This window comes from Rhea pennata, chromosome 13 (genome assembly GCF_028389875.1).
Source record: "Rhea pennata isolate bPtePen1 chromosome 13, bPtePen1.pri, whole genome shotgun sequence".
Lineage (NCBI taxonomy): Eukaryota > Metazoa > Chordata > Aves > Rheiformes > Rheidae > Rhea > Rhea pennata.
Genome location: NC_084675.1, coordinates 1,221,813 through 1,249,483, shown reverse-complemented (window position 1 = coordinate 1,249,483; position 27,671 = coordinate 1,221,813). Strand labels below are relative to the sequence as shown.

The 27,671-nt window shown below is 54.0% G+C and overlaps 3 protein-coding genes across 6 annotated transcripts; 1 reads left to right on the top strand and 2 right to left on the bottom strand.

Moving 5' to 3' along the window:
- Window positions 1-216: 216 nt before the first annotated feature.
- LOC134146164 (C-signal-like) lies at window positions 217-3,348 on the bottom strand. Of its 2 annotated transcripts, XM_062586393.1 has the most exons (6): window positions 2,792-3,014; window positions 2,245-2,296; window positions 1,637-1,824; window positions 1,126-1,284; window positions 634-753; window positions 217-330 (listed from the first exon to the last, which is right to left on the bottom strand). In XM_062586393.1, the coding sequence occupies exons 1-6, from the start codon at window positions 2,936-2,938 to the stop codon at window positions 217-219; spliced, it is 780 nt and encodes a 259-aa protein (XP_062442377.1). In that variant the 5' UTR covers window positions 2,939-3,014. The 2 variants fall into 2 exon arrangements, with proteins under 2 accessions (XP_062442377.1, XP_062442376.1); XM_062586392.1 differs by lacking the exons at window positions 2,245-2,296; window positions 2,792-3,014 and adding an exon at window positions 3,158-3,348.
- Window positions 3,349-8,023: 4,675 nt separating this feature from the next.
- Window positions 8,024-14,495, bottom strand: LOC134146074 (C-signal-like). Of its 3 annotated transcripts, none has more exons than XM_062586249.1 (7): window positions 14,387-14,495; window positions 11,068-11,276; window positions 10,155-10,206; window positions 9,547-9,734; window positions 9,037-9,195; window positions 8,545-8,664; window positions 8,024-8,240 (listed from the first exon to the last, which is right to left on the bottom strand). In XM_062586249.1, exons 4-7 carry the CDS (start codon window positions 9,595-9,597, stop codon window positions 8,127-8,129), a joined length of 444 nt encoding a protein of 147 aa, XP_062442233.1. In that variant the 5' UTR covers window positions 9,598-9,734; window positions 10,155-10,206; window positions 11,068-11,276; window positions 14,387-14,495; the 3' UTR covers window positions 8,024-8,126. The 3 variants fall into 3 exon arrangements, with proteins under 3 accessions (XP_062442233.1, XP_062442231.1, XP_062442230.1); XM_062586247.1 differs by lacking the exon at window positions 14,387-14,495 and adding an exon at window positions 13,665-13,838; XM_062586246.1 differs by lacking the exons at window positions 10,155-10,206; window positions 14,387-14,495 and having other exon boundaries at window positions 11,068-11,248.
- Window positions 14,496-14,609: 114 nt separating this feature from the next.
- On the top strand, window positions 14,610-27,461 carry LOC134146315 (uncharacterized). Its single transcript, XM_062586651.1, has 14 exons — window positions 14,610-14,693; window positions 15,264-15,393; window positions 18,900-19,024; window positions 19,884-19,974; window positions 20,777-20,856; window positions 21,135-21,179; window positions 21,684-21,718; window positions 22,672-22,835; window positions 23,074-23,158; window positions 23,509-23,589; window positions 24,760-24,858; window positions 25,150-25,904; window positions 26,352-26,428; window positions 26,793-27,461. The coding sequence occupies exons 1-14, from the start codon at window positions 14,611-14,613 to the stop codon at window positions 26,854-26,856; spliced, it is 1,914 nt and encodes a 637-aa protein (XP_062442635.1). The 5' UTR covers window position 14,610; the 3' UTR covers window positions 26,857-27,461.
- Window positions 27,462-27,671: the final 210 nt, after the last annotated feature.

Sequence of the window (27,671 nt, the reverse complement as noted above, 5' to 3'; positions counted from 1 at the left end):
TGGCACTGCTACACAAAACGCTAACGAGTCCTGCGTAGGAAGAAGGCTGCCCTCTGCAAGTTCATACCCCACACACACATCCGGTTGCCATCACGGATGGCACACGGCAGCACTGCTGCTCATGGACATGGGTTTATTGAGGACATGGGCACGGCACAGCGCAGCGCAGCAAAGGGACCTGCTGCCAGGATCCGGGCATGACGCTGGGCTGGCATCTCACCAGTGCACTACTTTCCCTTCCCAGTCCAGGAAAGTCCCTGTGTCCTTCTCGGAGAGGGAGCAGAGCACATTCAGCATTCCTTGTACGCTCACGTCCACCGTCAGTGGGGGCTGCAGGGACAGAGGAGAAACACAACTTTATGCCCAAGGCCTTCTAAGGGTCAGAGCAGGCTCCTGCTTTGGCCAATGCCTCCCTGAGCCCATGGCTCTCGAGGGTGAGTGAAGTGAGGAGACAGCAGCACTTTGCAGGAAGGCTCCCTGCCTGCCATCTCCTTCCCTCCTGTGCCACAAGCTCCGAGCATTGTCCACACAGCTCCACTGGAGCCCGGCAGCTCTCAGGATGTTCGGTACACAGGACGCTCTGGGTTCCTGAACAATGAGGTTCTTCTGGACCTGCCCCAGAGAACATCCTACCTTGTGTCCTGCTGAGCTCCCCATGTCCGTTTGCACCCAGCCAGGGTGGAGAGCAGCACAGAGGATGCCGTGTTGCCGGTACCCCAAGGACTGGCACTTGGTGAGCATGTTCAGAGCAGCCTGCAAGAAGGCACCACAAGGATCACCGTGGGGAGGACAACAGTGCCCTCCCCTAGGGAACATGTGCAGACCCCAAGGCAGAGGCAGAGGAGGGCAGGCAAGCAGAGCTCCCTGCGACACACAGTGCTGCCACAATCTCCAGGCACAGGCACTCAGCACAGCTGAGAACGACACTGGGAAGTGGCATACAGCATCTCCTGGCATGGACAGGAAGGAGGCGATTTCCATGAGAGGGAGAAGGGGACTCCCGAGAACCGTTGCAAGTGGAGAGAGATGGCAGGAGGGAGGGAGGGGAGTCACAAGAGGGCTTGCGGGGGTTTGGGAGATAAAAAGCTTGGGGGCTCATGCTGTGCCAGCACAGCGTGGCAGTACCTTGCTGCAGCGGTATGAGATATATTGCACATTTTCCGATAAACGTATTTCCTCTATGGAGCCAGCAATACTGGACATGTTGATGATGGCTGCCTTGCTGCAGCTCAGCTCAGAGCTCGAGCTTCCCTGGGCAGCCTTCTTCAGCAAGGGCAGGAATGCCTGCAACGAGAGGAAAGAAGGGCCTGTGCGGATGCACTTCAGGAGATTCGAACTGCTCCTTCCACACTGCATCACATCAGCACCAAATCAGAGCAGGAATCTGCTCACTCGCAGCCTCAGACCACCAGGTTCCTGCTCCTTGGCACTGACCCATGACTCCTTGCACTCCCCCATCTGAGCCGGAGAATGCAAGGCTGTTAGGACGAGAGCCCACTGGGCTCTGGAGCAGAGAGCAGGCCCTTCCCTTTGGCCCTTCCCACCTGCCTGGGATCTCCCAGCTCCAGGAGCTGGAGCCAAGGGGAAGCAATGTTCCCTGGAGCAGAGCTGCAAAGCCACAGGTGGGGGTTCTCACCTGGCTCACCAGCAGGGGCCCAATCGTGTTGGTGGCATACACCTGGGACATGTTCTCCACAGTCTCAGTATCCAAAGAGCTTGGTTTTGCAATGCCAGCATTGTTGATGAGGAGGTTCAGCCCAGAGTCCTTCAGGTGCTCCCTGACTCTGCCTGCAGCTGCCTGGATGCTGGCGGGGTCGGTGACTTCTACAGGGCCAACACAGAGCGAGGTAAGCGCCTGCTTCCCCTATGTGCCTCGCATGACGGCCTGACGCCAGGGCACAGGAGCCCCATGTGCCCTCAGGGATGTGCTGGGGCAGGAATCAGGGCACATGGGAGAAAGGGGGCCCCAGAGGAGAGAGGAGCGCAGGGCCTCTCCCTGCCAGGCAGGAAGGCAGGAGTCTCCGGCATGGCTGGAGACAGGCTGTGGGCAGGAGTGACAGCAGTGAGCCTGCTTCCCCCACTACATGCTGGGACTGTTGGCACGGCTCCCACCTCTCACTGGGTTGCTGTGGTGTGCACAGCATGCCAGGTGAGTGGCTGGGCTGTGGGAGCAGACAGTGCTGGTTAACGAGGGGAGCCTGGGCAAGGGCCCCTCACCCTTGGGGCACAGCCAGGAGCACCTACCAAGCGAGATGATGACCAGGTTGGCGTGCTTGGAGGCCAAATGCTGTAACTCCTGCAAGAGAGGGCACAACAGAGAGGCAGGGACACCTGGGCAGACGTCAGCTCTCAAGCCTGTCCCAGGCACAGCCACTGTCACTCCTGCTCTGTCCCCGCACTGCCCCGTGCCCAGCACCCTACCCTGGGTGCCCTGCTTCCAGCCGGACAGGGCTCCGTGCCTCCTGCACACGTCACATGCCACTACTTCACCCTCTGCCCTCCTGTTGCAGACTCACGCCTTTCCCTCTAGCCCTTGAGGAGATGAGTGCCAGGCTGTGCCAGGAGCTCCCTGCCTGTCCTCTAGGAGCCCTAGCCTCTCCGCACACCCCATGCGCAGCTCGTCGCGCGGCCGTGCCAGCTGGCTGCCCTGTGCCCTGGCAACTGTGGTGCAGGGTTGCAGCTTCCCATCTGAGCCCTTACAAATCTTCTCCTGGCCCAAACATGCCCCCCGGGCAGCACGTGATGGCCTGTGCTTCCACCCCCCAGCAAAGTCAGCTCCGCTGAGCCTCACCTGTGCTCGCTCTCCCTTGGGGTCCCGGCAGGCTGCAAAGACCCACTCGGGTGGGTTTGGCATCTGCAGGAGCTGCTTGACAATTCCCAGGCCGATTCCTCGATTGGCCCCAGTGACCAGAGCGGAGCGGACACGAAGCCCTGCCATGCTGCTGCTCCTCCTGCCTCTGCTCTAGCTTGCCTAGCTCACTCAGATCCTTAATGCTACTTACAGCCTGCTGCCACCCCACCCACTCAGGCTTGCACAAAGACTTTGCTCTAGGTACAGTCTCTCCAGCTCTCTAGGACCCAGTTCCTGCCTGGGCACCAGCCCTCATCGCTCCAAAGGCCAGAAGTCACTTAACATTCCCAAACACACAGAACTGACCTCTAGGACCTTGGCCCTGTGAAGCAGGAGCCCAGGAGAAGGCGTGCTGAGGGAGGAGGGAGGGAGCAGCCAGTGGAAGGGACACAGGGTGCCCCATGGCTCAGGTGGGCCTGACAGCTTCACAGCATTTCCGTGTCTTTCCCATGTAACGCCAGTCGGAGGTTGAACGCATTCCCCTTCTGCTGGTTTCCAGAGCCCCCCAGATGGAGCTGCAGGAGGTACTCTGCTCTCGGCTGTCTTCCAAGTAGATGTGCCATCCCAGGTCATCCTGCAAAAGACCTGCAGAGCAAACCACCAGCATTGCCTTCTTGCAGAAGGAAGTGGACCCTGCACAGTCTGCACATCACCTCTCTGCTGTTCATGCACTCCATCCCCTTGCATGCTGCCTCACTGAGGACTGAGCAGCAACTACTCCAAGATCTTCAGCCTGCAGGTATCATGCTGGGTCCATCCCTGAGGTCATGAGTCGTAGAATCATAGAATCGGTAAGATTGGAAGGGACCTCCGGAGATCATCTAGTCCAACCCCGCTGCTCAGCAGGGTCACTTAGAGCATGGTAGACAGGGTCGCATCCAGGTGGGCCTTGAAGATCTCCAGAGAAGGAGACTCCAGCACCTCTCTGGACAACCTGGTCCAGTGCTCCGTCACTCTCACAGTAAAGAAATTCCCCCTCACATTCAGGCAGAACTTCCCGTGCTTCAGTTTCTGCCCATTGCCTCTTGTCCTATCACACAGGACAACTGAAAAGAGTTTGTCCCTGTCCCCTTGACACCCTCCCTTCAGGTACTTATACACACTGATAAGATCCTCCATCAGTTCTTCTCTTCCCCAGGCTAAACAGGCCCATCTCTCACAGCCATTCCTCACAGGGCAGATGCTCGAGCCCTCTGATCATCCTCATAGCCCCACGCCGGCCTCTCTCCAGTAGCTCCATGTCTCTCTTGTACTTGGGGGCCCAGAACTGGACACAGTACTCGAGATGAGGCCTCAGCAGGGCTGAGTAGAGGGGCAGGATCACCTCCCTCGACCTGCTGGCAACACTCTTCCTAATGCACCCCAGGAGACCATTGGCCTTCCTGGCCACCAGGGCACATTGGTGGCTCATGGTCAACCTGTCATCCACCAGCACTCCCAGGTCCTTCTCTGCAGAGCTGCTCTCCCAAAGGTCAGCCCCCAGCTTGTACTGGTGCATGGGTTTATTCCTCCCTAGGTGCAGGACTCTGCACTTGCCCTTGTTGAACCTCAGGATGTTGCTCTCTGCCCAGCTCTCCAGTTCCTGCCTTTTCCCTTTGCCTATTACATAATTTTATTGTGACTCTTTACACTTCATTTTGAGACTGTTGTCCTGCTTGTTGGGAACAGGATAAAACTGGACCTTTTGCCCAGCAGAGTTACCCCGCCCCGACCCAACTGGCTCTGGAGGCTCTTGAGTCTCCTTTGCAGGGCCAAGGCCTGAACCTGGTCATCAGCCACATAGCTGTTCACATGGCACACTGCTGCTGGTGAATTAGGTACCTGAATGGTCCCCTCCACAGAACGGGTCCTCACTCTCTGGATTGAGCCAGACTGATGGGGAGCAAGACCATGGGCTTCAGGGCTCCCCTGCCCACCCTAAGGGACAGGGAGGCCGAGAAGCAGCTCAGGCCAGCCCCAGCCATGCTTCACTGCTCCGCAGCTGGAGCTCCTGCCTGCCCCGTGCTGGCTGTACTGGTGCTGTCTGACCCTGGGAAACACTGGAGCTGAGGGGAGCTGGCCCATCCATGGGGCATCCTAGCCATCCACTGCCCTTCTGCCTAGGGTGTCTGTCCCTCCTCCCGCGGGTGGTCTGGGTCAGGGACCTTCAGGACAGTTCTCAAACTCAGGGTTGGTCGTGTCTTAATAGAGCACTGGTGTCTTTGTGTCAGGAGTTTCTGCCCCTCTTGGCAAAGGCAGCAAAGGGCCCAGGAAAGGATGGGCTGAGCTGCAGCCGGGCTGTGATCATCAAGATGTCCACCAAAGTGGGCTCCATCAGGCTGTGGCTCAGGATGCTGGAGGCCCCCATGTACCTGTACCATTCCAGCAAGGTGACATGTCAGGGGATGTGCTGGGCCTGCACCTTGGGGTGCTGGAGGCCCCCATGTACCGTGCCATGCCAGCAACAAGATGGGGTGCCAGAGGATGTGCAGGAGCCGCTCTGATGGCCCCGCGTACGGTGCCCACGAAGGGGAGCCCATGGGACCCACCACACACACCTGCCCCAGGATATCCAGCCTCTGCCTGGTTCTCCCAGGCACAAGCACAGAGACTGCCAGCCCTGGGATCAGCAGCATCCGGAACAGAGCCTTTTGGGGTGGTTGTGCCAATGCTTTACTGCAGGGTAAAGTCCCGTTTCCTGGCCACACACAGCTTCTGGCTAGCGAATACCACCACTCCTGCCTGCAGGCACCCCAACATCCGTCCACTCCTCCGAGTCATGCTGGCAAGATGACGCCTCTTCCAGGCTGCACGGGACGTAGTGACAAGGGGCATGGCTGCAGAGTTCAAGGACAAGGGGATCTTGTGCACAGTGATCCATCCCGGCTGGGTGGAGACTGACATGGGGACCTGGAAGATACTGTGGTGTGCAGGGAAGGGGCATCAGGACTGGGTCCGCCCATTCCTCCGTATGCCACCATAACCCCACCTCTTGGGGAGGACAGCAGCACTTCAGTCCTGAAGCCCTAGAGCCAGCTCTGAAGTCTGTCTCTCTGCACATGCAGAGGTGGAAGGTCTGGAGCTGCTCCAGTGGGGCAAGGAGCAGGGGCCACAGGCCGTGGCAGTCCTGCCAACGCTGGGTCCAGGAAAGAATAGCAAGGAGGGGAGTGGGGGAAATGACAAAGGGCACCCAGAGAGCCAAGATCAGTTGGATCATCTGAGGGCATCGAGCACAAGGGCTTCCGGCTGCTGCCGCACACTGTGACAGATGGGTAGATGCAGAACACATGCCATTTGTGATACATCTCAGGAGAAGAGCGTCTCAAAAGCCCGGGGGAGTACCAGGAGGATTGGTGTGCTGGCCTGAGGGACAAGATTCATGCTGATGAAACACTAGGATAGATGTGTTACTGCAAGAGGTGTGCAGCCCCCAGCAGAGCCCTGCCTGTGAGACATGGCGTATTGTGGCAGATGTGCCGTTGTAATGGATACGTCACTACTGTAAAACCCCCCATGACAAATAGGTGCCATGCTGTATCTGCTGTTGCAGTGCACATGCTACCTTGACTGAAGTGTTTCATGACAGACAAGATACCATGAGAGATGTGCTGCCCTTGGCAGAAGAGCTGCAGGTGTGATTACAGGGCAGTAGCTGTGCCATGGCAGCAGGTGTGGTACCATGGGGAAAGAGTATCACAAGAGAGGATGTTGTGTGATGACACCGGCTGCCAGGACAATATCCTGGACCAGAGCGAGCAGCAAGCAGGCCACAAGCTGTGGTGTGCCGGCTGCACGGATATCCAGGCCCCAACCCACCCATCAGAGCAGTAAGGGGTGGGAAAAGGGCTCCCATGACCACCCTTCCCTGCTACAGGTAGGGGAAAAGGGAGCAGCAGCACCCCAGGCCATGCATTTGGCACAGACACATGGCCACTCAGCCCCTTCTGGCCCGGACGGGGCCCAGGAGCGTCTCACAGCCTTGCTGATGGAGGCCTGGAGTCAGAAGCAGTGCCTGGAAGCATCTCACTCCTCTGCTCAGGCACCCCTGGGGTGCATTTGGGGCCTGCGGGCAGGAGTGGGGACCACACCCCATTGGCCCCAGGCTGTCACCGTGGGGCCAAGTCTCACTGGCCCTGGGCTGTCACTGTGGAGCTGGCCCCAGGGGAAGTGCGAGGACCCAGCTGACCTGCCATGTCCCCACGCATCCACAGCCCAACCCGCTGGCGACCCCCAGGGACATGCTGGGAGCCCTTCTCCACCCTCGACATGCATGCTGCCAGCAATGCCTGGGGCATGTGCTCCGTCCCTCTCTGAAGCAGGCGGCCTCACGCGCACTGAGCCTCCCTCCTGCCCTCCCAGGGGCTGGGGGTCACTGTCCTCAGGCTAGAGCTCCCCTGTTCCCTGCAGGAGCCTTGTCCAGCTGGGCATGCCCCGGGCACCATTCCGCAGCCCTTGCCTCAGCTAGCAGCCTCCACGTCCTGGGTGAGCTGCATCCGCAGAGCATCCAGACAGGGACAGGACATGCCACCCTGAGCTCCCTGATGGGTTGGTAGCTTCTGGCTGAGCCTGAAGGCCAGCTCTCCTTGCACTGCCCCTTGGCTGTGCGAGTGCCTTGCGTCCCACCTTGCGTCGCTAGGACCAGGAGTTCCTGGTGGGCTCCGGACCCGTGGGAGAGGATGCAGGAGGCAGGACACAGTTTGCTGTAGAGCAACCCTTTTGCAGCCCCACGTGGGGAGAGGGCGCATGAGTTCCCATGACTCCCCAGCCCCACTGAGCTATCCCAGGCCGGAGTGGTGTCCACGTGGCACCTGAGCACAGCCAGCTGGAGCAAAGGGAGCCCGACGGCTGCTCGGGATCTTTGCCAGCCCTGTGCTGCCTTCCCTCAGCACCCATGTGGGCCCCACAGCCCCTGGGGTGACCCAGCTCCTCAGAGACAGGCACCAGCCTGGGACACCTGCCCCGGGATAATTTGCTTCCTGGAGACCATGTTTCCAGAGCACAGTTACCTTCCCATGGAACCCACAGGCCGTCACTCATGGGGATCCCCATGCACAGCCATGAGTCAGGAGAGCTAGCCTGGTGGCACTGCTACACAAAACGCTAACGAGTCCTGCGTAGGAAGAAGGCTGCCCTCTGCAAGTTCATACCCCACACACACATCCGGTTGCCATCACGGATGGCACACGGCAGCACTGCTGCTCATGGACATGGGTTTATTGAGGACATGGGCACGGCACAGCGCAGCGCAGCAAAGGGACCTGCTGCCAGGATCCGGGCATGACGCTGGGCTGGCGTCTCACCAGTGCACTACTTTCCCTTCCCAGTCCAGGAAAGTCCCTGTGTCCTTCTCGGAGAGGGAGCAGAGCACATTCAGCATTCCTTGTACGCTCACGTCCACCGTCAGTGGGGGCTGCAGGGACAGAGGAGAAACACAACTTTATGCCCAAGGCCTTCTAAGGGTCAGAGCAGGCTCCTGCTTTGGCCAATGCCTCCCTGAGCCCATGGCTTCACTGGGGTGAGTGAAGTGAGGAGACAGCAGCACTTTGCAGGAAGGCTCCCTGCCTGCCATCTCCTTCCCTCCTGTGCCACAAGCTCCGAGCATTGTCCACACAGCTCCACTGGAGCCCGGCAGCTCTCAGGATGTTCGGTACACAGGACGCTCTGGGTTCCTGAACAATGAGGTTCTTCTGGACCTGCCCCAGAGAACATCCTACCTTGTGTCCTGCTGAGCTCCCCATGTCCGTTTGCACCCAGCCAGGGTGGAGAGCAGCACAGAGGATGCCGTGTTGCCGGTACCCCAAGGACTGGCACTTGGTGAGCATGTTCAGAGCAGCCTGCAAGAAGGCACCACAAGGATCACCGTGGGGAGGACAACAGTGCCCTCCCCTAGGGAACATGTGCAGACCCCAAGGCAGAGGCAGAGGAGGGCAGGCAAGCAGAGCTCCCTGCGACACACAGTGCTGCCACAATCTCCAGGCACAGGCACTCAGCACAGCTGAGAACGACACTGGGAAGTGGCATACAGCATCTCCTGGCATGGACAGGAAGGAGGCGATTTCCATGAGAGGGAGAAGGGGACTCCCGAGAACCGTTGCAAGTGGAGAGAGATGGCAGGAGGGAGGGAGGGGAGTCACAAGAGGGCTTGCAGGGGTTTGGGAGATAAAAAGCTTGGGGGCTCATGCTGTGCCAGCACAGCGTGGCAGTACCTTGCTGCAGCGGTATGAGATATATTGCACATTTTCCGATAAACGTATTTCCTCTATGGAGCCAGCAATACTGGACATGTTGATGATGGCTGCCTTGCTGCAGCTCAGCTCAGAGCTCGAGCTTCCCTGGGCAGCCTTCTTCAGCAAGGGCAGGAATGCCTGCAACGAGAGGAAAGAAGGGCCTGTGCGGATGCACTTCAGGAGATTCGAACTGCTCCTTCCACACTGCATCACGTCAGCACCAAATCAGAGCAGGAATCTGCTCACTCGCAGCCTCAGACCACCAGGTTCCTGCTCCTTGGCACTGACCCATGACTCCTTGCACTCCCCATCTGAGCCGGAGAATGCAAGGCTGTTAGGACGAGAGCCCACTGGGCTCTGGAGCAGAGAGCAGGCCCTTCCCTTTGGCCCTTCCCACCTGCCTGGGATCTCCCAGCTCCAGGAGCTGGAGCCAAGGGGAAGCAATGTTCCCTGGAGCAGAGCTGCAAAGCCACAGGTGGGGGTTCTCACCTGGCTCACCAGCAGGGGCCCAATCGTGTTGGTGGCATACACCTGGGACATGTTCTCCACAGTCTCAGTATCCAAAGAGCTTGGTTTTGCAATGCCAGCATTGTTGATGAGGAGGTTCAGCCCAGAGTCCTTCAGGTGCTCCCTGACTCTGCCTGCAGCTGCCTGGATGCTGGCGGGGTCGGTGACTTCTACAGGGCCAACACAGAGCGAGGTAAGCGCCTGCTTCCCCTATGTGCCTCGCATGACGGCCTGATGCCAGGGCACAGGAGCCCCATGTGCCCTCAGGGATGTGCTGGGGCAGGAATCAGGGCACATGGGAGAAAGGGGGCCCCAGAGGAGAGAGGAGCGCAGGGCCTCTCCCTGCCAGGCAGGAAGGCAGGAGTCTCCGGCATGGCTGGAGACAGGCTGTGGGCAGGAGTGACAGCAGTGAGCCTGCTTCCCCCACTACATGCTGGGACTGTTGGCACGGCTCCCACCTCTCACTGGGTTGCTGTGGTGTGCACAGCATGCCAGGTGAGTGGCTGGGCTGTGGGAGCAGACAGTGCTGGTTAACGAGGGGAGCCTGGGCAAGGGCCCCTCACCCTTGGGGCACAGCCAGGAGCACCTACCAAGCGAGATGATGACCAGGTTGGCGTGCTTGGAGGCCAAATGCTGTAACTCCTGCAAGAGAGGGCACAACAGAGAGGCAGGGACACCTGGGCAGACGTCAGCTCTCAAGCCTGTCCCAGGCACAGCCACTGTCACTCCTGCTCTGTCCCCGCACTGCCCCGTGCCCAGCACCCTACCCTGGGTGCCCTGCTCCAGCCGGACAGGGCTCCGTGCCTCCTGCACACGTCACATGCCACTACTTCACCCTCTGCCCTCCTGTTGCAGACTCACGCCTTTCCCTCTAGCCCTTGAGGAGATGAGTGCCAGGCTGTGCCAGGAGCTCCCTGCCTGTCCTCTAGGAGCCCTAGCCTCTCCGCACACCCCATGCGCAGCTCGTCGCACGGCCGTGCCAGCTGGGCTGCCCTGTGCCCTGGCAACTGTGGTGCAGGGTTGCAGCTTCCCATCTGAGCCCTTACAAATCTTCTCCTGGCCCAAACATGCCCCCCGGGCAGCACGTGATGGCCTGTGCTTCCACCCCCCAGCAAAGTCAGCTCCGCTGAGCCTCACCTGTGCTCGCTCTCCCTTGGGGTCCCGGCAGGCTGCAAAGACCCACTCGGGTGGGTTTGGCATCTGCAGGAGCTGCTTGACAATTCCCAGGCCGATTCCTCGATTGGCCCCAGTGACCAGAGCGGAGCGGACACGAAGCCCTGCCATGCTGCTGCTCCTCCTGCCTCTGCTCTAGCTTGCCTAGCTCACTCAGATCCTTAATGCTACTTACAGCCTGCTGCCACCCCACCCACTCAGGCTTGCGCAAAGACTTTGCTCAAGGTACAGTCTCTCCAGCTCTCTAGGACCCAGTTCCTGCCTGGGCACCAGCCCTCATCGCTCCAAAGGCCAGAAGTCACTTAACATTCCCAAACACACAGAACTGACCTCTAGGACCTTGGCCCTGTGAAGCAGGAGCCCAGGAGAAGGCGTGCTGAGGGAGGAGGGAGGGAGCAGCCAGTGGAAGGGACACAGGGTGCCCCATGGCTCAGGTGGGCCTGACAGCTTCACAGCATTTCCGTGTCTTTCCCATGTAACGCCAGTCGGAGGTTGAACGCATTCCCCTTCTGCTGGTTTCCAGAGCCCTTCAGATGCAGCTGCAGGAGGAATTGTGAGGAACTTCAGCTAAGGCTTTTATTCCTTCTTTATTAATTATTCACTGTCCCTCCTTCAGAATGACTCCTCAATACTTCACCTCTGTACAACACAGCTGGAGCTTAGATGGAGATGCACAATGCCCTTTAGTTGGTAATGCAGTGGATAAATATATAGTATCCGTTAAACAATCATCAGAATTTTGCTTGTTATCAATAAATCATGTGCATATTGTATTAAAATCGATCCAACACGAAACTCAATATCTTTCTCTCTCTCTCTTTTTTTTTTTTTTTTTTTTTTTTTTTTAATATTTGAATGAATTTGGTAGAGACCCAGTAACCCTTGCAGAAGTCAGGTCCCTGTTAAGGGCTGTCGTTTCCAAGTAAAGCAAATTAGGGCTGGCTCTTTTCATCTATTGGAATGCTAAAAAAAAGAAATGCAGCAGTTAACTGATCACAGTAAAATATCCAGCCCAACACAGTGTTTGCAGAAGGATCCTGGAGGAGGAGTCACCATATGTTGAGTGATAGTCCACAAATCTTGTACAAAGGCTATGCTGGATCTCCAGCTCTATCTAGTTTATTCTTTTATTATTTTACAGAGCGTATGGAAGTATCATATGGTAAAACACATACTCTCAGAATCCCCCAGCTATATCTCAGTCTATTTATTTTTGTATGCTTTTCCTGGCTTCTTGGGGAACTGGATACTGTTTTACTGCTGGTGGGGTTCCTCCCTTTGTTTTCAAGAACACAGGTTGGGCTGAAGCTGGTAAGTCAACATCCATACTGGTTTTACTCCATTTAACACTTTGGGTACTTTCACCCTGGGGTTCGGACCTTAGGTTTAATCACACTCATCCCCGTAATTATTGAACCCGTTTCACTGGGTGATAAACACAATTCGACATCCAGGGTTTGCAGAAGATCTCTTCCCAGGACACGTGCTGGAGATACTTCAGCTAATGCAAATCTCCCCCATACACTTTTGTTTCCTATTGTTACTAATCGGAGTTCACTTAAGCTTTTTCTCTCTTTTGTTTTCTTCTCCAGTGATTCCATGTCTTAATACCCTATCTTTGGTTTCAAATCCTTTTAGGGTAAAATTTAAAGGAGATAACACGGCTCCCATATCCACTAAAAATTCAACTTCTTGTCCCTCCGCTTTTCCTATTATATATCCCTTCTGATCCAAGCGGATGCCTCACAAACTAAAAATCCCTAGATCTTATCTCCCCCAAGAGCTGTCAGAATCTCCCGCCTGTAGTCATTGTGAATGATTTCTTTCATGCACTAACTCTTTGCGCTGGTAATTTCCTTCCCTAGTCAGGCCTCATGGCTGAAGGGGGCATTCCCACTGCAAGTGTTTTAAATTCCCACGATAGCAACACTCTCTTCTTTCGCTCTGTTCTCAACTTCTTCCCTTGCTTCCTGGTCTCGACCAGAAGCCCAGGCTTGGCCTTTCTCCTCCTCAACCCCTTTCTTTCACTTACAAAGTCCCTACTAGAGCCACTACTTAAAATCTTTTGTAAAGTTCCCCTTTGCCAGCCTGGCGTGTGTTCTTTAAAATACTTTCATGTGTCGGGGGCTGCTTGATCTACAAAAACACTAGCTGCAAGCGCATCATTGAAGTTTCATGGGGTCATTCCCCCATATTTTAGCAGGGCTTGCCAAAGCCTCCCCAGGAGTCGCTAGGATGTTTGTCTAGCTGCTGTCTACATTCCCGTACTTTAGTCCAATTTACTCTTACCTTGCCATATACCCTCATTGGCTCTGCTAAATTTTGGAGTCCTGTTTGGCATATGGCTCCATCTCCTGCATTATTATAATCCCAATTTGGATCATTTGCCGGTCAGGAATTTCTTTTCCCTCCGGCCTGCTGAGCTAGTTCTGCATCCTTATTAACTATTTTATCTAGCTTATCTAGTTAGAATAATTACCCCAAAGAATCTGGGTATCTCCCCAGCTTGGACTGAATCCTGTGCATATGTTAGAAAACAGCTGGGCACACTGCTCAGCGTCCTTCCTTCACCTCAGCATTTTCCTTCCCCAGAAAGCTAGGGGAGCCCAGCCAGGGCTCCAGGGCTTGTTAGTAACCACATGCAGCACAGCAGCAAGCCCCTTCCCCTCTAGCCCTTGAGGAGATGAGTGCCAGGCTGTGCCAGGAGCTCCCTGCCTGTCTTCCAGGAGCCCTGGATCCTCTGCACACCCCATGCACAGCTCATCGTACGGCCGTGCCAGCTGGGCTGCCTTGTGCCCAGGCAGCCATGCTGTACGGATGCAGGTCACCATTTGAGCCCTTAAAAATTCCCTCCCAGCCCTGACATGCTGCCCTGCATTTCCATTCTCCAACAGAGCCAACTCCATCACAGCCTGGTCCAACCTCACCTGTGCTCACTCTCCCCTGCAGTCCCGGAAGGCTGCAAAGACCCACTCGGGTTGGTTTGGCCTCTGCAGGAGCTGCTTGACAATTCCCAGGCCGATTCCTCGATTGGCTCCAATGACCAGAGCGGAGTGGACAAGAAGCCCTGCCAAGCTGCTCCTGCTGCCTCTGTGCTGGTATCACACTGACTGTTCAGGTGCCCTCTGCAACTCAGAGTATCTTGTATTTTTCCACGAGGGCTTGCACCAGCCCTTGGTTCTAGGAAATTCTCTCCAGTCTCTTGGCTATAATCCATGCCCTGAAGCCAAGGGCAGGCAAACTTCAGCAAATAGCTGAGTGTCCTTCCCAAGCAGGTATTCCCTGGGATGGAAGCTTGCCTGCCTGGTGCCCGCTACCAAGCCCGGGCACAGGCCCATCTGACCAAGCTGTCCTCCGCCAGCTTGTCAGTGGGAAAGCAGCCCGGGTTCCTGGAGGTGCAGCAGGGCAGACAACCCCATGACACTGCAGGCACTGGGCTGGTGCCACCCTGCTACCGCCATCCCTTCATGCCTTCGCCTTCTCCAGTCCACCAAAACCGAAGCACTTATTTTGGGGGGCCAGAACTACCTCTGCTCCTCCACAGAGATACCCTTTCCCACCTCCACCTGTCCCTCTCCTTGCCCGAGGCCAAATAGGTGATGACGTCCTCTCCGACCCCATGCAGCACAGGCTGCTGCCCTTAACTTACGCAATACCAAGGCCACAGGCCAGGACAGAGCAAGCGGGACAAGAAAACTGCCCTCAGCAACGATAACAGGCTGGAAAACCCAGAAACCGCGAGAACCACACCCCTCCCCCTTTCTGGAGACGGCGCAATGGCGGCGGCGGCGGCAGCTGCGCCTGCGCCCCGGCCCCGCTTCCGCTTCCGGGTGGTGCCGCCCGTGGTTCCCTTGGCTGTTCCGGGTTAGGGCTATGGCGGCGCTGGGAGTGGAGGAGCGGAGCAAGCCGGAGCGGCTGGGTGCCGCGGCGGCGGCCCGTCAGGCTTCGGAGCCTAGGTGGGACAGGCCGAGAAGGAGGAGGAGGAGGAGGGATGCCAGGAAGGGGCAGGGTGGCGGCGGAAGGCCGCTGCGGGCCTGCAGCGAGGGCGGTGCGCTTCGCTGGGATTGAAAGAGTTTCCAACAGGGCCTGGGCAGAGGAGGAGGAGGAGGAGGATGGAGGAGGATGGAGAATAAGAAAGTGTATGGAAGGGGAGAAAAAAAAATCTTCTGAACTGGGTGGGAGACTGGCAAAAGGTCGCATACAGCTAGCACAAAGCTCCTGCCGCTGAGGTCCTGCAGCTCGTTTGCTGCCAGTCAGGATGTTCTGTTTTTTGTGTCGTGTGGATACCATAGGGTCTGGGTGTCTCTACTGCTGCACCTCCCTCGGCAGGGCTTCCTCGTGGTGCCACTCATCTGAGAGTTAGTGGGTCAGATGCAGCTTAGGTGCGTTTTGCTGTCAGTGGGCACTTGAGTCTTCTGCTGGGATCATGTTGCTTGGTGTGTGAAGCCATTGCTTGGACTCTGGAGATCTTTTTACATTTTTACAATCTGCTGTTCAGATCTGGTGCCTCATCTCTTCTTTTGCAGGTTTGTGTACGAAAACAAGAACATGTCTTCTTCTAAAGTCTATGTCTTGCAGCCTTGGATTGCAAATCTCTTGTTGAATTATGAGCAGCTGGATATCAATGAGAATCTCCTGGCAGGGCAGGTCCTGCGGGTAGGTACCGAGGGAACTGTCGTAACTTGCACAAATAGCATTTGAAATCTGAATTCCTGAAAATACTCAACAATTCCCAATTCAGTGGTTCTGGATGGGTGACTCCTCCTCTAAGCTTTTTTGTTTGATTGTTTGGTTTTTGGATTTTTTTTTTGTTTGTTTGTTTTCTGAAGGTGGAGTAACTGTGCTTTGCCCAGCTCTTGTGGCTTTAGCTAGCTTTTGTGCCTCTAGTATGTGTGATATACTCTCATGCAAAGAGTCTTTCCTCCAAGCCTCTCACCTGAAATCTGCCTTTCTCTTCTCTGTGTCCTATTTTTTGTTTTGCCACATTATTTGGGATGAATGAGCCTGATAGTGGGCAACCTATCAGACTGAAGTGGGACTTGCTGAGAAAGAGTATGTTCTGAAGGTATCACAGAATCTCAGAATGGTTGAGGTTGGAAGGGTCCCTTAGAGATCAACTAATTCAACCCTCTGCGCAAGCAGGATCACCTATAGCACATTGCCCAGGATCATGTCCGGATGCCTTTTGAGTGTCTCCAAGGATGGAGATTCCACAACCAATCTGGGCAATTTGTTCTAGTCTCTGTTATCACCATAGTAAAGAAGTTTTTTTCTTATATTCAGATGGAATTTCCGGTATTTTAGTTTGTGCCCATTTGCCTCTCATCCCGTCACTGGGCACTACTGAAAGGAGCCTGGCCCCATCCTCTTGACTTCCTCCCTTCAGATATTTATACACTTTGATAAGATCCCCCCTCAGTCTTTTCTTCTCTAGGCTAAAGAGGCCAAACTCTCACAGCCTTTCTGCATGTGAAAGATGCTCCAGTCCCTTCATCACCTTAGTAGCCCTCCACTGGACTCTCTTCAGTAGCTCCAAGTTTCTCTTGTACTGGGGAGCCCAGAACTGGATGCAGTACTTGAGATGAGGCCTCAGCAGGGCTGAGTAGAGGGGCAGGATCACCTCCCTCGACCTGCTGGCAAGGCTTTTCCTAATGCACCCCAGGAGACCATTGGCCTTCTTGGCAGAAGGGCACATTGCTCGTGTCTGGTCCCCTGGTCTGGAGTCATAATCCCTGTCCTGTCTGATGGTGAGCATACGGCTTGGTGGGACCAAAATAGATAGTCCTGTCCTGCATGCTGGCTAATCTGAGAGATCCTTTTATTTTGTGATTCAAGGCATGGGGCTGTAGGTCACAAAACCTGCTGCTTAGCTCCTGGAAAGCTTTAGCAACATGCAGTGCTGATTAAGTCTTTGGACAGTGACCTATCCAACACGGCAGAAGAGAGCTTTAATAAGGGAACTCTTGCCTATTTAAGGCCCTATGGATTGAATAAAGGAAGAAGGAGAAAAACAGCAGAGCTGGGACAGTGCTGCTTTGCTTGCTGACTCCTTTTATGTGGTGTTTGAAGCTGTGACATTCTCTTCTAGTCCCGTTGTCTCTTTGCAACCCAGTAGAAGCTTCTCTGTCTCAGAGCAAGCATTGTAGAGGGCTGAATTATTGTTAATTTTGGGCTAATTATTAAGATAATTACATAAGGGTAAAATATGTTACATTTTATATTAACATGAATATTAATATGTATGTTTATATAAATATATTTATGTATATACATATATGAATTATTAACTAGTGCCTTCTAATGCTTCACAGTCCCTTTTGAGGTAAGGCTGGATGAAGATGCTGTGGGACAAATGAATATGAGACCCAGCGAGGATAGGATTTGCAGTTTCTGTCTTGTACTTGGTTGCACTTTTGACCTGGCTACTGGAGAAACCCAGCTCTAGCACTTCTTTTTGTTGGTCTTTCTGAGAACTGGGAAACTTGTAGCAGAAACCGTTGTTTTAAGCTGTTTTTTCAGGTCAGTCTTCTGCTGTCGTGGAAAAAGAGGTGTTTGAGGCAGCTGAGATGGCTCCTTACTAACAGGAGGAAAAAGGAGCAAGATTTGTGATTTAAGTGAAAGAAGAGATGAGATGGGGAGAAAAAATGACAGTGAGAGAAGACCCTGAGGTCCTCTCTGAAGATTGCAGGTGGTGAAATCACTGGTTCCCTACTTTTTGGCACAATCCCCACTCCCAGTTGAGAGCATGGATTAAGGCAGGTTGGGGCTGACCCACAACTCCTGGCCTGCTTAGGATGTAGATGTAGGACTTTGCAGGGCAGACTGGTGTTTTCCCTAAGGGGCTGCTTTGTTACAGAGTGAAGTTGGCTTAGTACTAGCTCACAGTTGGTATACCAGGAACTTTCTTCAAGGGACTCACAGAATGGTTGAGGGATCTCTGGAAATCAACTAGTCCAACCCCCCTGCTCAAACAGGGTCACCTAGGGTTGTTAGGCAGGATTGCATCCAGTTGGGTTTTGAATCACAGAATTGCAGAATGGGTAAGGTTGGAAGAAAACTCTGGAGATCATCTAGTGCAACCTCCATGCTCAAGCAGGGTCACCTAGAGCATGTTAGACAGGGTTGCATCCAGGTGGGCCTTGAAGATCTCCAGAGAAACGGACTCCACAACCTCTCTGGGCAACCTGGTCCACTGCTATGTTACTCTCACAGTGAAGAAATTCTTCCTCACGTTCAGGCAGAACTTCCTGTGCTTCAATTTCTGCCCATTGCCTCTTGTCCTGTCATATGGGGCAACTGAAAAGAGTTTTTCTCCATCCCCTTGACACTCTCCCTTCAGGTACTTATACACATTGATAAGATCCCCCATCAGTTCTTCTCTTCCCCAGGCTAAACAGGCCCAGCTCTCACAGCCATTCCTCACAGGGCAGATGCTCCAGCCCTCTGATCATCCTCATAGCCCTATGCTGCCCTCTCTCCAGTAGCTCCATGTCTCTCTTGTACTGGGGAGCCCAGAACTGGACACAGTACTCGAGATGAGGCCTCAGCAGGGCTGAGTAGAGGGGCAGGATCACCTCCCTCGACCTGCTGGCAACACTCTTCCTAATGCACCCCAGGAGACCATTGGCCTTCCTGGCCACCAGGGCACATTGGTGGCTCATGGTCAACCTGTCATCCACCAGCACTCCCAGGTTCTTCTGTGCAGAGCTGCTCTCCAGAAATCTCCAGAGAAGGAGGAGAATGACTAATAACTCTGCTAATTAGTGCAGTTCTGTGTTTTCCTCTGCTTCATTAGAGCACGTGTTGTAAGCCTCCCAAGACCACTTTACCTTCATTCCCGCAGCTGACTTGAATAAAAAATGCTTCGTTGTGTCTTCTCCCCACCTTGCCTTTGATTACTCTCCCCAGCAATGCTGCCACAAATGTGATGCATCCTCAATTGCATTATAGTACTGAGTCTGCTTGGTCCAGCCAGGAGGTATGGGCACGTGTAAGACCCCAGGGCATTGAGGTGAACTTTACCCTCTAGCTTAATGGTAAATGGTAACCTCCTCTTCTAGGAGTCTACGCTCCTAATTAAGCATGGTGTGCTCTCTTTGGTCCCTGGGAACACTTTGAATGAGAAAATGAGACTTTTTCTTTTCTCTTCAATCTCTTGATAGGTTTTGAGTGACCCAAGTGCTCCAGACCAAGCTGGAGAGCTCCGTGATGCTGTCCTGCAGATCTCAGATGGGTCCTACCACATCCGTGTGGTTATTACATCAGAAGCTCTGCAGGCTGAAGAAAAGTGGGTTTCATCTTGACTTGGCTGTGGCTGGGAAAGCTGCTCACTGCAGCTGCTAGTGGGGCTCCTGGCTGGCCTTGTTTCAGGTTGTGTTAAGCTAAATCAGTGGCAGGATGGGAAGTCTGTGTGGGAGAGCCACCTGCTGCTAGAAGAAGCAGGCAGAAACACTGGCACTCGATACTCCAGTCATGACCAACTAGGATCCACAGGGGTGTGGTGGCAGAAATTGTGATGCCACACACAATGAAATGTCTAAAGAGCCTATGGCCTTTGCGAAGCTGGCCTGACAGGCTTTAACTTAGGGAGGCAAAAGCTAGCCAATTACTGGATATTTGCATGCTTTGCTTTCCTAGTCTGTGGTTGGCATGTCTTCCCCATCACTGTTTCACAAAAAGAATTGTTTGTATGTTTACTTGGAGGAAAGGGGAAAATTTACAAATTGATCTAGTAGGAAAAACAGAAGGAAAATGTCTTGGATATGCCTGTATGCTCTTTCTTCGTGCCATATTGTGTTGTTTGGGGCTAAGTCTAGAGATCCAAAACCAGGTATCGAAGCCTGGCATGAAGACCTAATCCTGACTCAGTTATCTGCTCTTTCAGTGCTAGTAACTTGTCTCAGTTTCCCCATTTGGACATAACTTCCCTGTTTTCTGGCTGGTAGTAGGGACTGGTTAGTTACTGGTGCTGAGCCAGGGATACAAAGTAGCTCTGAGCATTGTGCTGTGTTCAGTCCCTGATGCTCATTCTGAGATGTGTTCCAGTGCACCCCTGTGTGATTGGAGTAGCTGAAAGGGGAGCTATGCTGTGTGGCTAGATGACTCCTTTATCTCTCCAAGATGGTCCTACTCTGCTCTTTTCCTAGTTCCCACATGCAGTTCAGGCTTTCCAGCCTTATTTGCAGAATTATCGTCTTGCAGAAGTACACGGTGTGTTTCCGCGAGGAGGCCAGACTGGTAAGGCACTGTTGTTCTCTGATGAGTGAAGGTGACCTGTTCCCTGACCTTGCCTTGCTTCCTGCATGCTTTTATGCTTTGAGGCACTGATGGGGCTGTATCAAGGGGCCAGAGTCAAATGCAGGCTGGTTTAGCTCCTTTTATGCTGCTGGAAACCCTTTCACCGCAACAGGCCTTTGGCCTTCAGCTCCTGGAAGGGTCTGTGGCAGTGAAGAAAGCATGTCTTGGGTGCTGGATGACAGGGCAGGGGGTGGCACAACCCTTTCCTGGGGACATGGCACACCTCCTCTGGGGTCAGCAGAAGCCTCATCAACCTGTCCGTCCGACTGCTGCCTCTTGCTATTCTGCAGCTACCAGCTCCACACCTAGAGGAGGCCTGTGCCACTTGCTTGTGACACAAGGGAAGAGCAGAGAGCTCCCTGCTCTCCCCTTGCACAGTTCCAAGGTGCCTTTCTGGCCTCAGGCTGGTGGCTTTTGGAGGGTCTACAGCTGCATTTTGGAGCTGAGTGCTAGTCCTTGATCTGCTCCTGCTTGGTGTCTGTGATTGCTGTGTTCAGGCTTTCTAGTGCTGTAGTCTTTAAGGAACCAGAGCAGCAGATTAAAGCCTCTTGACACTGAAAGTGCTGTGAACTGACCTGGGAAGGTCCAAAACCCCCTTTTGAAGGGGAGGGGATGACCCATGTGTCCCTCACTGAGGCTGGAGGGTTGCTAGTGGTGCTTGAGTGGGTTCATCAGTGCTCAGTAGCTCTGGGGGTGGAGGGAACCACTCACCTGTGCCTTATGGGCTCCATTTGCCCTGCAGGAGGACTGCGAGTTTTTTCTCACTGCCCAGCGGTTCATTGTGCTGCCCATGGAAAGGCAGAGGTTGGAGTCGTCAGATGGGTATGTCCCCAAGTGTGGGCTGGATTACTCTGTTTTGTGGGGCTCCCTCCTCTCTCTGGGGCTACGCTTGCAGCATCTGCCCCATGCTGCTGAGGCTGGGAGTCCTCGGTGCAATGGTGTGCACTGGCAGTACAAGGTTGGAAGCTCTGCCAGTATGATCTGCTTGTGATAGAGATCATCAGCCCTTTGGAAGAGGATTTCTTTGTGTGGCAAGCTTTGAAAGACTGCGTGCGTTGGATGAAATGCTAGATCAGTAACTAGCCCCTCTGTTATTCCAGGAACCGGGAGCCGTCAGTGCTACGGAAGATAAAGGAGCTGTGGCTGTAAGTACAGGGCTAGTGATTGCTGGGGAATGTATCCAGACACCATCCTTGAGGAGATGCGTGCAGGCTCTGTACATGGCTAGCACTGGCTAGGGAGGGCAGCTGCATTTTATGGTGGCTCCAGGTTAATCTGTGCAACTCCTTGCCCCAGAATGTGACAGAGCTTAACAGAAAGTGAAAAGCAAGGCACTTAACTGGATGAGGCTGAGCAAAAACTCTGCATAGGTTGTTTTTCACTCCTGCATTTCCCAAAGAGCCCCAGCTCTGGAGACCTGGAAGGCTCCTCATAAGCCTGTTTCCAGGAACAAGGCTCCTTGACGGGTGATAGTGGGATACCGAGGGGAGCTTGGTGGCTGGATCTTGACCCCAGTGGGGAGTCCACTCGTTCTGCCAGCTGCTTCTTCCAGGACAGGGTGCACCATATGTTAAGCCCTCTGCAGAGGGCTACTGGCTGGCATGTGGCTTGGCCCTAACCTGGCTTTCTCTCCTCATTCATCATTACAGGAGGAGTCTCTCTCTGAAGAGCGACCCCAGCTCAGGTAAAGGGTTGTGGGAGGCATGTAATATTGTGGCTGTCTGGAGGTGAACAGAGTGGGCGACTCATGGCCTGTGTTAGGCAGGCACAGCACAGATATCTCCGAGTAGCCCCTTTCACAGATGATCTGAATGACACAGTCTTGAAATTGGACAGGGTGCTATGCCTGGCCAACCCAGGTTCTGTGAGAAGCCCCAAGCATGCTCTCGCTGCAGAGACCAGCGTGGATTTACCCTTGGTCACCAGAATAGTGGGGAGCAGCAATGTGTCTGCTGCCTGTCAGAAGCTAGGCTCAGTCCCATCCACGCCAGCGTTTGGAAACCTTAGTTACTTCAGGGTGCACTTTACTGTGGCTATATTTCTCTTGATAGGAAGAGAAAGAGGCACAGAGCAGTGTTGAAAGGCAGTGTTGCTAAGCCTAAGGCAGACCCATGTTTGTGCCGCTCCAGATGAGAGACTGGAGAAGCCCCTCTGCCAGAGCTCTGCTTGCAGGGTCTGTTCTAGGCCTCCAGTTTGAAGGGCTTCTTGGGTTCCCCATTGCCCCTTGTCCTGTTCAGGATGCTGAGGATGTGTGTGCTAGATTGTCTTGAACTTTGAACACACCCTTTTCTTTCCCTGATTCTGGTAGAGTTGTCTCTGCTGGATTAGTGATGTTCGATCCCCATCTTACTGCATGCCCTTCTGAAATGGCTGTACATTCATGACAGAATAGTCCTTGTAATGTGCCACGAAGATGTGTGAGGATGCTGTGTGGCTGGGTAGAAAAAAGCAAAGATAGTTCCTGGACGCAGAGGAAATGGCTGAGTTTTATGTGTTTCCCTGGGTTTCAGTGCATGTGACAGTCAAGCACTGGAGAGTAAAAGCATCTGCAAATGGGGCTGCTTAGGGCACATGCCTGAATTAAGACATCTTTTGTGCTAACATTTGTGCTAACACATTGTGTTCTTCTTGCTCCAGAGCCATCCATCTCTCAGCTGATTGATGCAATAGGGCAGAACCAGCTTGAGGTTTTGAAGCAAAATGCTGAGGAATGCTTGGATTTACAGATGCCCAAAGAGCTGCCTGCAGCAGAGAAGGTTGAACTTCTTGTGACACAGTGGGAGGCAGAGCGCAAGAAACAGGTCAATCTGGGCTGCTGTGAACCTGCTTGACCTGTAGGCTGTCTCTGTGACTGAGACAGGGCTGTGCCACCTTGTGGAGATAGGCCGCGCTAGGGGTGGATGGGAAAAGGAAGGGGAAGAGCAGTGGGCAGAGCTGGAGCTGGGGAGAGAGATGCATATTTGGCTGCTGTCTTTGGGTGTGCTTCTACTGCTGGGGTGGGGTGACAGAGCAGAAGCCAAGTGATGCTTCTCATTTCAGCCAAGTGAGGATGTCTTCATGGTGCCAGCCAACATCTTGGTGATCCCTCCTGAAGAGGAGGAAGTTTGTGATGCCTCCAAGGCAGGTCAGTCTGGGGCTTCGCCTGGAACATCACAGGCGGGCAGTTCAGAGCCCAAGCATGTGAAATAGGGGACTTTAAAATGGTTATGGACTAAACACAGCACTCAGACTCCTAGAAGCTGAAATGTTAACAGCTGCAGGCCCACAGATTGCAGAGCATCCTGAGAGGTTTCTTTGTTCTGCAGGGTGTGTAGCTCATGAGCTTGCTTGGCACATTGCCTTCTTGGCATCTTAGTTCCTATACTTCTGAGGTGCTGGAATTCCTCTAGGCTGCCTGGGCCTCTTTGGAATGGGGAGTTTGCTCTGGCTGCGCAGTGTACTAGGATGTGACCAGCAATGCTTCTGTTATTGCAGATGCATGTGAAATGACTCCAGGGAAGAGCAGTGATGACCGAATGGTGCCAGGTGACCAAAGTGCCATATCCCAAGTCAGCCGTGAGTAGCAGGACCTGCAGCTCCAGTCCAGACTCTTAGTATTTTTGTCTGAAGTGTACTCAGCCTGTTTTCTTCTTGCATTAAGCGGAGAAAGAATTACTAGCGGAGGTGGGTCTCTGGGAGACCAGGACTTGTAGCTGTGCATTGAGCAAGCAGGCAGCAGTCCCATTACTGCTGTCTTGTTACTGAGCAGCATCTATTTGCTGTGCTAGGAGCACTTCCCTGCAGTTTTCTACTGGTAAATGTCAAGTGCCGTGGAGAGAGAAGGGAGCAGCTTTCTTGGGGCACTGCTTGTTGTTGATGAAGAGGCTGCAGTGGCCTGACTGCTGTGTTCCAAGGGGAGTGCTCATTCCTGTGATGTTTGGCCTTTGATTGAGTGACCTGTCAGAGCGTGGGTTCTACACTGAAACAGCTTTGACTGTCAATATTTCTGCCCAGGGGCAGGCCTGTGTCGCCCCGTTGTGATTGGGCACAAGCTTTGCTATAGGAGCACCTGCAAGAGCTCTGTGCACAAGAGGAGCCCAGGGGAGAAACTACTGCTCTGGACAGTGCAAGATCTGATCCGGGCTGTCTGATACCAGGAAAGATGTGTGTTCGTGGTGGCAACTACTCTTGCATGTCCCTCATGGGGACCAGGTTTGCAGGGCAGTTGCAGCTTCTACAGAGTTTTTCATGTACCAGAGTGCAGAAGGTTGGTAGTACTGTTCATCTCCTCCTGGGAAGTGTGGGCTCTGTGAGCATGATGCAGTGGTGCCCCAGCATAACCAGCTGGCTCTGCCTCTGCCTGCCTCAGCAATGAGATGGTCAGTCTTTCTGCTAGTCCCACTGAAGAAGGGGCACAGAGGGAGGTCTTCGTCCTGCCTGCCTGCCCTCTATGCAGTGTCTCTCTCCACTCAGCCTGGTAGAGGGGCAGGCTGAAGTTTTAGAAGAAGCCTGGCTGAAATGAGGCTGATTGGAATGGGTAACCCAGGGCAGTGGGAAGCTGAGCACCCCAATTTTAACTGGAAAAAAGTTTCAGAGCACCCCTTTGAGCACTGTATCTCTGAGACCCTGCACACAGTTCTTTGTAGCCATCGCAAGGTTGGAAGTGGATAGCAGGATTAGGAGTGGGCAGCAGCTTTCTTGCCTCTGCAAGCTCATTAAAATCGATTCCCTGACTTGCTTTTGCAGCTGTGGAGTCAACAGCATTGTCACAGAGCTCAGAGGCTTCTCTGGACAACCCCTGGGACAGGCTTCCTCCAATGTCCTTGACACTGGCTTCTCCAGAAGGTAAGTCCCTGTGCTGTGCAGGGTGCAGTGTGTCTTACGGGGAGCAAATAGCCCGTCTTCTCTCATTGGATAAACACACAGCTCCTCTTTGATTCTGGACTTCTTTCCCCTGGCCAGGAAATAGTGCTGTGGTGGCCTTAGATCTCCAGTGTTAAGTTCTCTGTACCTGCCTCGTTTGCGCTCCGATGCCCACCTCCCCAGTGGGCATATGACAGGTTGTGCTCCCCTGTGCTACCAGCAGTATGCCCCTTTCCCTCTTGCCCAGTGTGACAGTGTTTTCTATCTTACCAGAGAAATCCTTTCAGTGTGGTTCTCCACATGCGCCAAAGGTGCAACTGGACATGGCTGCTGACAGCAACACTCCTGACTTTCTGGAATCATCTAGCCAGGACTCTCCCCAGAGCTTGTTGCAGGATTCCCCAGTGGAGACTTCATCCCCCTCACTGCTCCAGTCATACAGCAATATCAGTGCTGTGGAGGCTGGCATGTCTCAGGCAACATCAGCTGCGGAGGCAGCCTGCAGAGCTCCCTCTGCTGCTCAAGACCCGCAAGTATCAAGGTGCTTCCAGGCCAACCAGTTGTCTCTCTCTCCAACTTTTCCTGTCCTGCCCAGTAGCCGCTTGGCATCCCTAACTGAAGGGACACCTCACAGAGAGCAGGCAGACTCCAGTGACACAACTTTCCCTCCGGATGTGACAAAGGTTGGCCTGGCTCATGCTAGGACTCAGGGGGATGCCCCATGCAGCAGCAGAAAGTCTGTGGGTGCCAAGAGGAAGCTGTTGGTAGGAGACAGCCAAGCACTGCCTGACCTCCGTAGGTCCCTCCGGGGACTGCAGCACAAGCAGCGTTCAAGTGGCGTCCCCCAGGGCAGTGAGACAGACTCTAGCAGGAAGCTGGAGTTTGTGAGCGCCCGGGGAGCAAAGAAGAGCAGAAGAGAGGCGACCAGGCTGCAGCATGGAGGGGAACCCCCTGAGGAGGAGAATGAGCAGGCATCCTCACCGAGTGGTCTGGACTCCAGGCTAGAGCAGCGAGGAGCTCTGCAGCCGGTAAAGATAAAGTGGCTGAGGCCTCTCCTTGTCTCTGTGTAACAGTACCTGGCTCTGGTGGGGTTGTGCAGTTGAAAACAGGTGTCAATGGAGACAGCAGAACCAGCCCTCCTTGCTTCTCGAAGAGGCATAGCAGAGCTGCTACGCACAGGGTTCAGAGAGGGTCCATGACAGTGGGGTCTTAGGCAAGGATGCCCTCATGATAGGGAGGGAGCATGTGCCCCAGCTTGGTGGAAATTGGTGCTCCACTGGAGCCTCTGCCACATCTCCAGGTAAAGTAGGATTGGAAGACCTGGGACTGAGTGAAGGAGAGATCCCTGACTTTCTCTCTGCTTCTCAAGGGGTCTTGGGACGTGTGGAGGTGTGGTGTTGCTTTTGTGACTGATCACCCACGGGAAGGCAAGCCAAACTCCGATTCCAGGCTCACTGTCCCTTTCCCTTTTGCAGTATGTGAAGGAGAAGCCGGTCCAGTACAGATATGAGGCCCCATCACCTGAGCTCTGCGAGCAAATAAGATCCGTAAGGTCAGTGCAATGATGGGCGTGTTCAGCCAGGTCTCATCCATAGCCCTGAGTGGAGCCAGCTGTGCCTGTTCTCCAGGCGTAGTTAGCTGCTGTTGCGCTAGCTCTAGGGCTGCTGGCCCTGTGCCACCTGGACACTGCTGTTTACATCTCAGGATACAGTCCCCTTGGAGACTCCTGCATTGGGTCCCTGCATCTTTGTTGGACCTTGAACTCTGTCTTACCCTTCACAGCAGAACAGAGACCTACTGTGTCCTCTGACCAGGCAGACCACTGCATGCAGCAGACAACTTCATGTGCCCACTTCCCTGGCACAATGTTGCCAGCTGAGTCCCTTCTCACCCTGGCTCACATTTTGATTTTGCAGGATCTCAAAAGCAATGCTGAAGTGGGCCTGCTGGATCCTTACAGACAGGGAGGTGGAGTCCTGAACCAAGATGTTGCGGAGCCTGAGTACGCTACAAGTGGCCTCTTGTCTTGTTTACTGTTTCATCAAAACAAACTGTAGAACTGTGTGGGAAAAGCAGTTGGGGTGGTGGGGGGGAGGGGAGACATGACCAGAGCCCTTGTCCCCAAGGGAACAGCTGAATGGTGTTGACCTGGCTTTGGAGACCCAGGCTCTACAGATGCTGGGGACATGACCTGTTAGAGGTTAGCACCATCATTTTGGGGAGGGGAAAGGAGATATGAAACAGTGCTACTGGTGAGTGACCCATTGCACAGCCTGTGTATGAGCTAGCCTCCTTTTCCCACCTCCTTGGCACGCTGCTCCTTTGTGGAAGCATCACAGCCTAGTACAAGTGACCTGGCCCAGCCAGCAGGAAGGGAACTTGTTCTGATCCCACTGTAGTATAGGCAGCAGTGATGGCAAAGATGCAGCCTAGAGGCCCTGCAACGTGATCCCCCTTCTGAAGTCAGTGCAGTAGTTTGGAGGTTTATTGATTACTTTGGGTAGGGTCCTGTGCTGTTCATTACAAAATAGCCTTCAGAGTTATGCTGTGGGAATTAAAAATAAAAAGCATATATTTTTAAAATACACAGCTCTTGTATAAAAAGAAAAAGGTGGTGGTGGAGAGGGGAAGCAAGCATCTTTCTTCTTGTGGTAAACATCAGTGTAAGTAATGCATTTGGTCCAGAGGTGGAATGGAGGTGATCTGCTCACAGTTGGCACAGGCGAAAGCCACATGGTTTTGGGGGTGGTGCCGGTGACAGCTGGAGAGCTGCAGGGATGGAGAGGCAGACATGG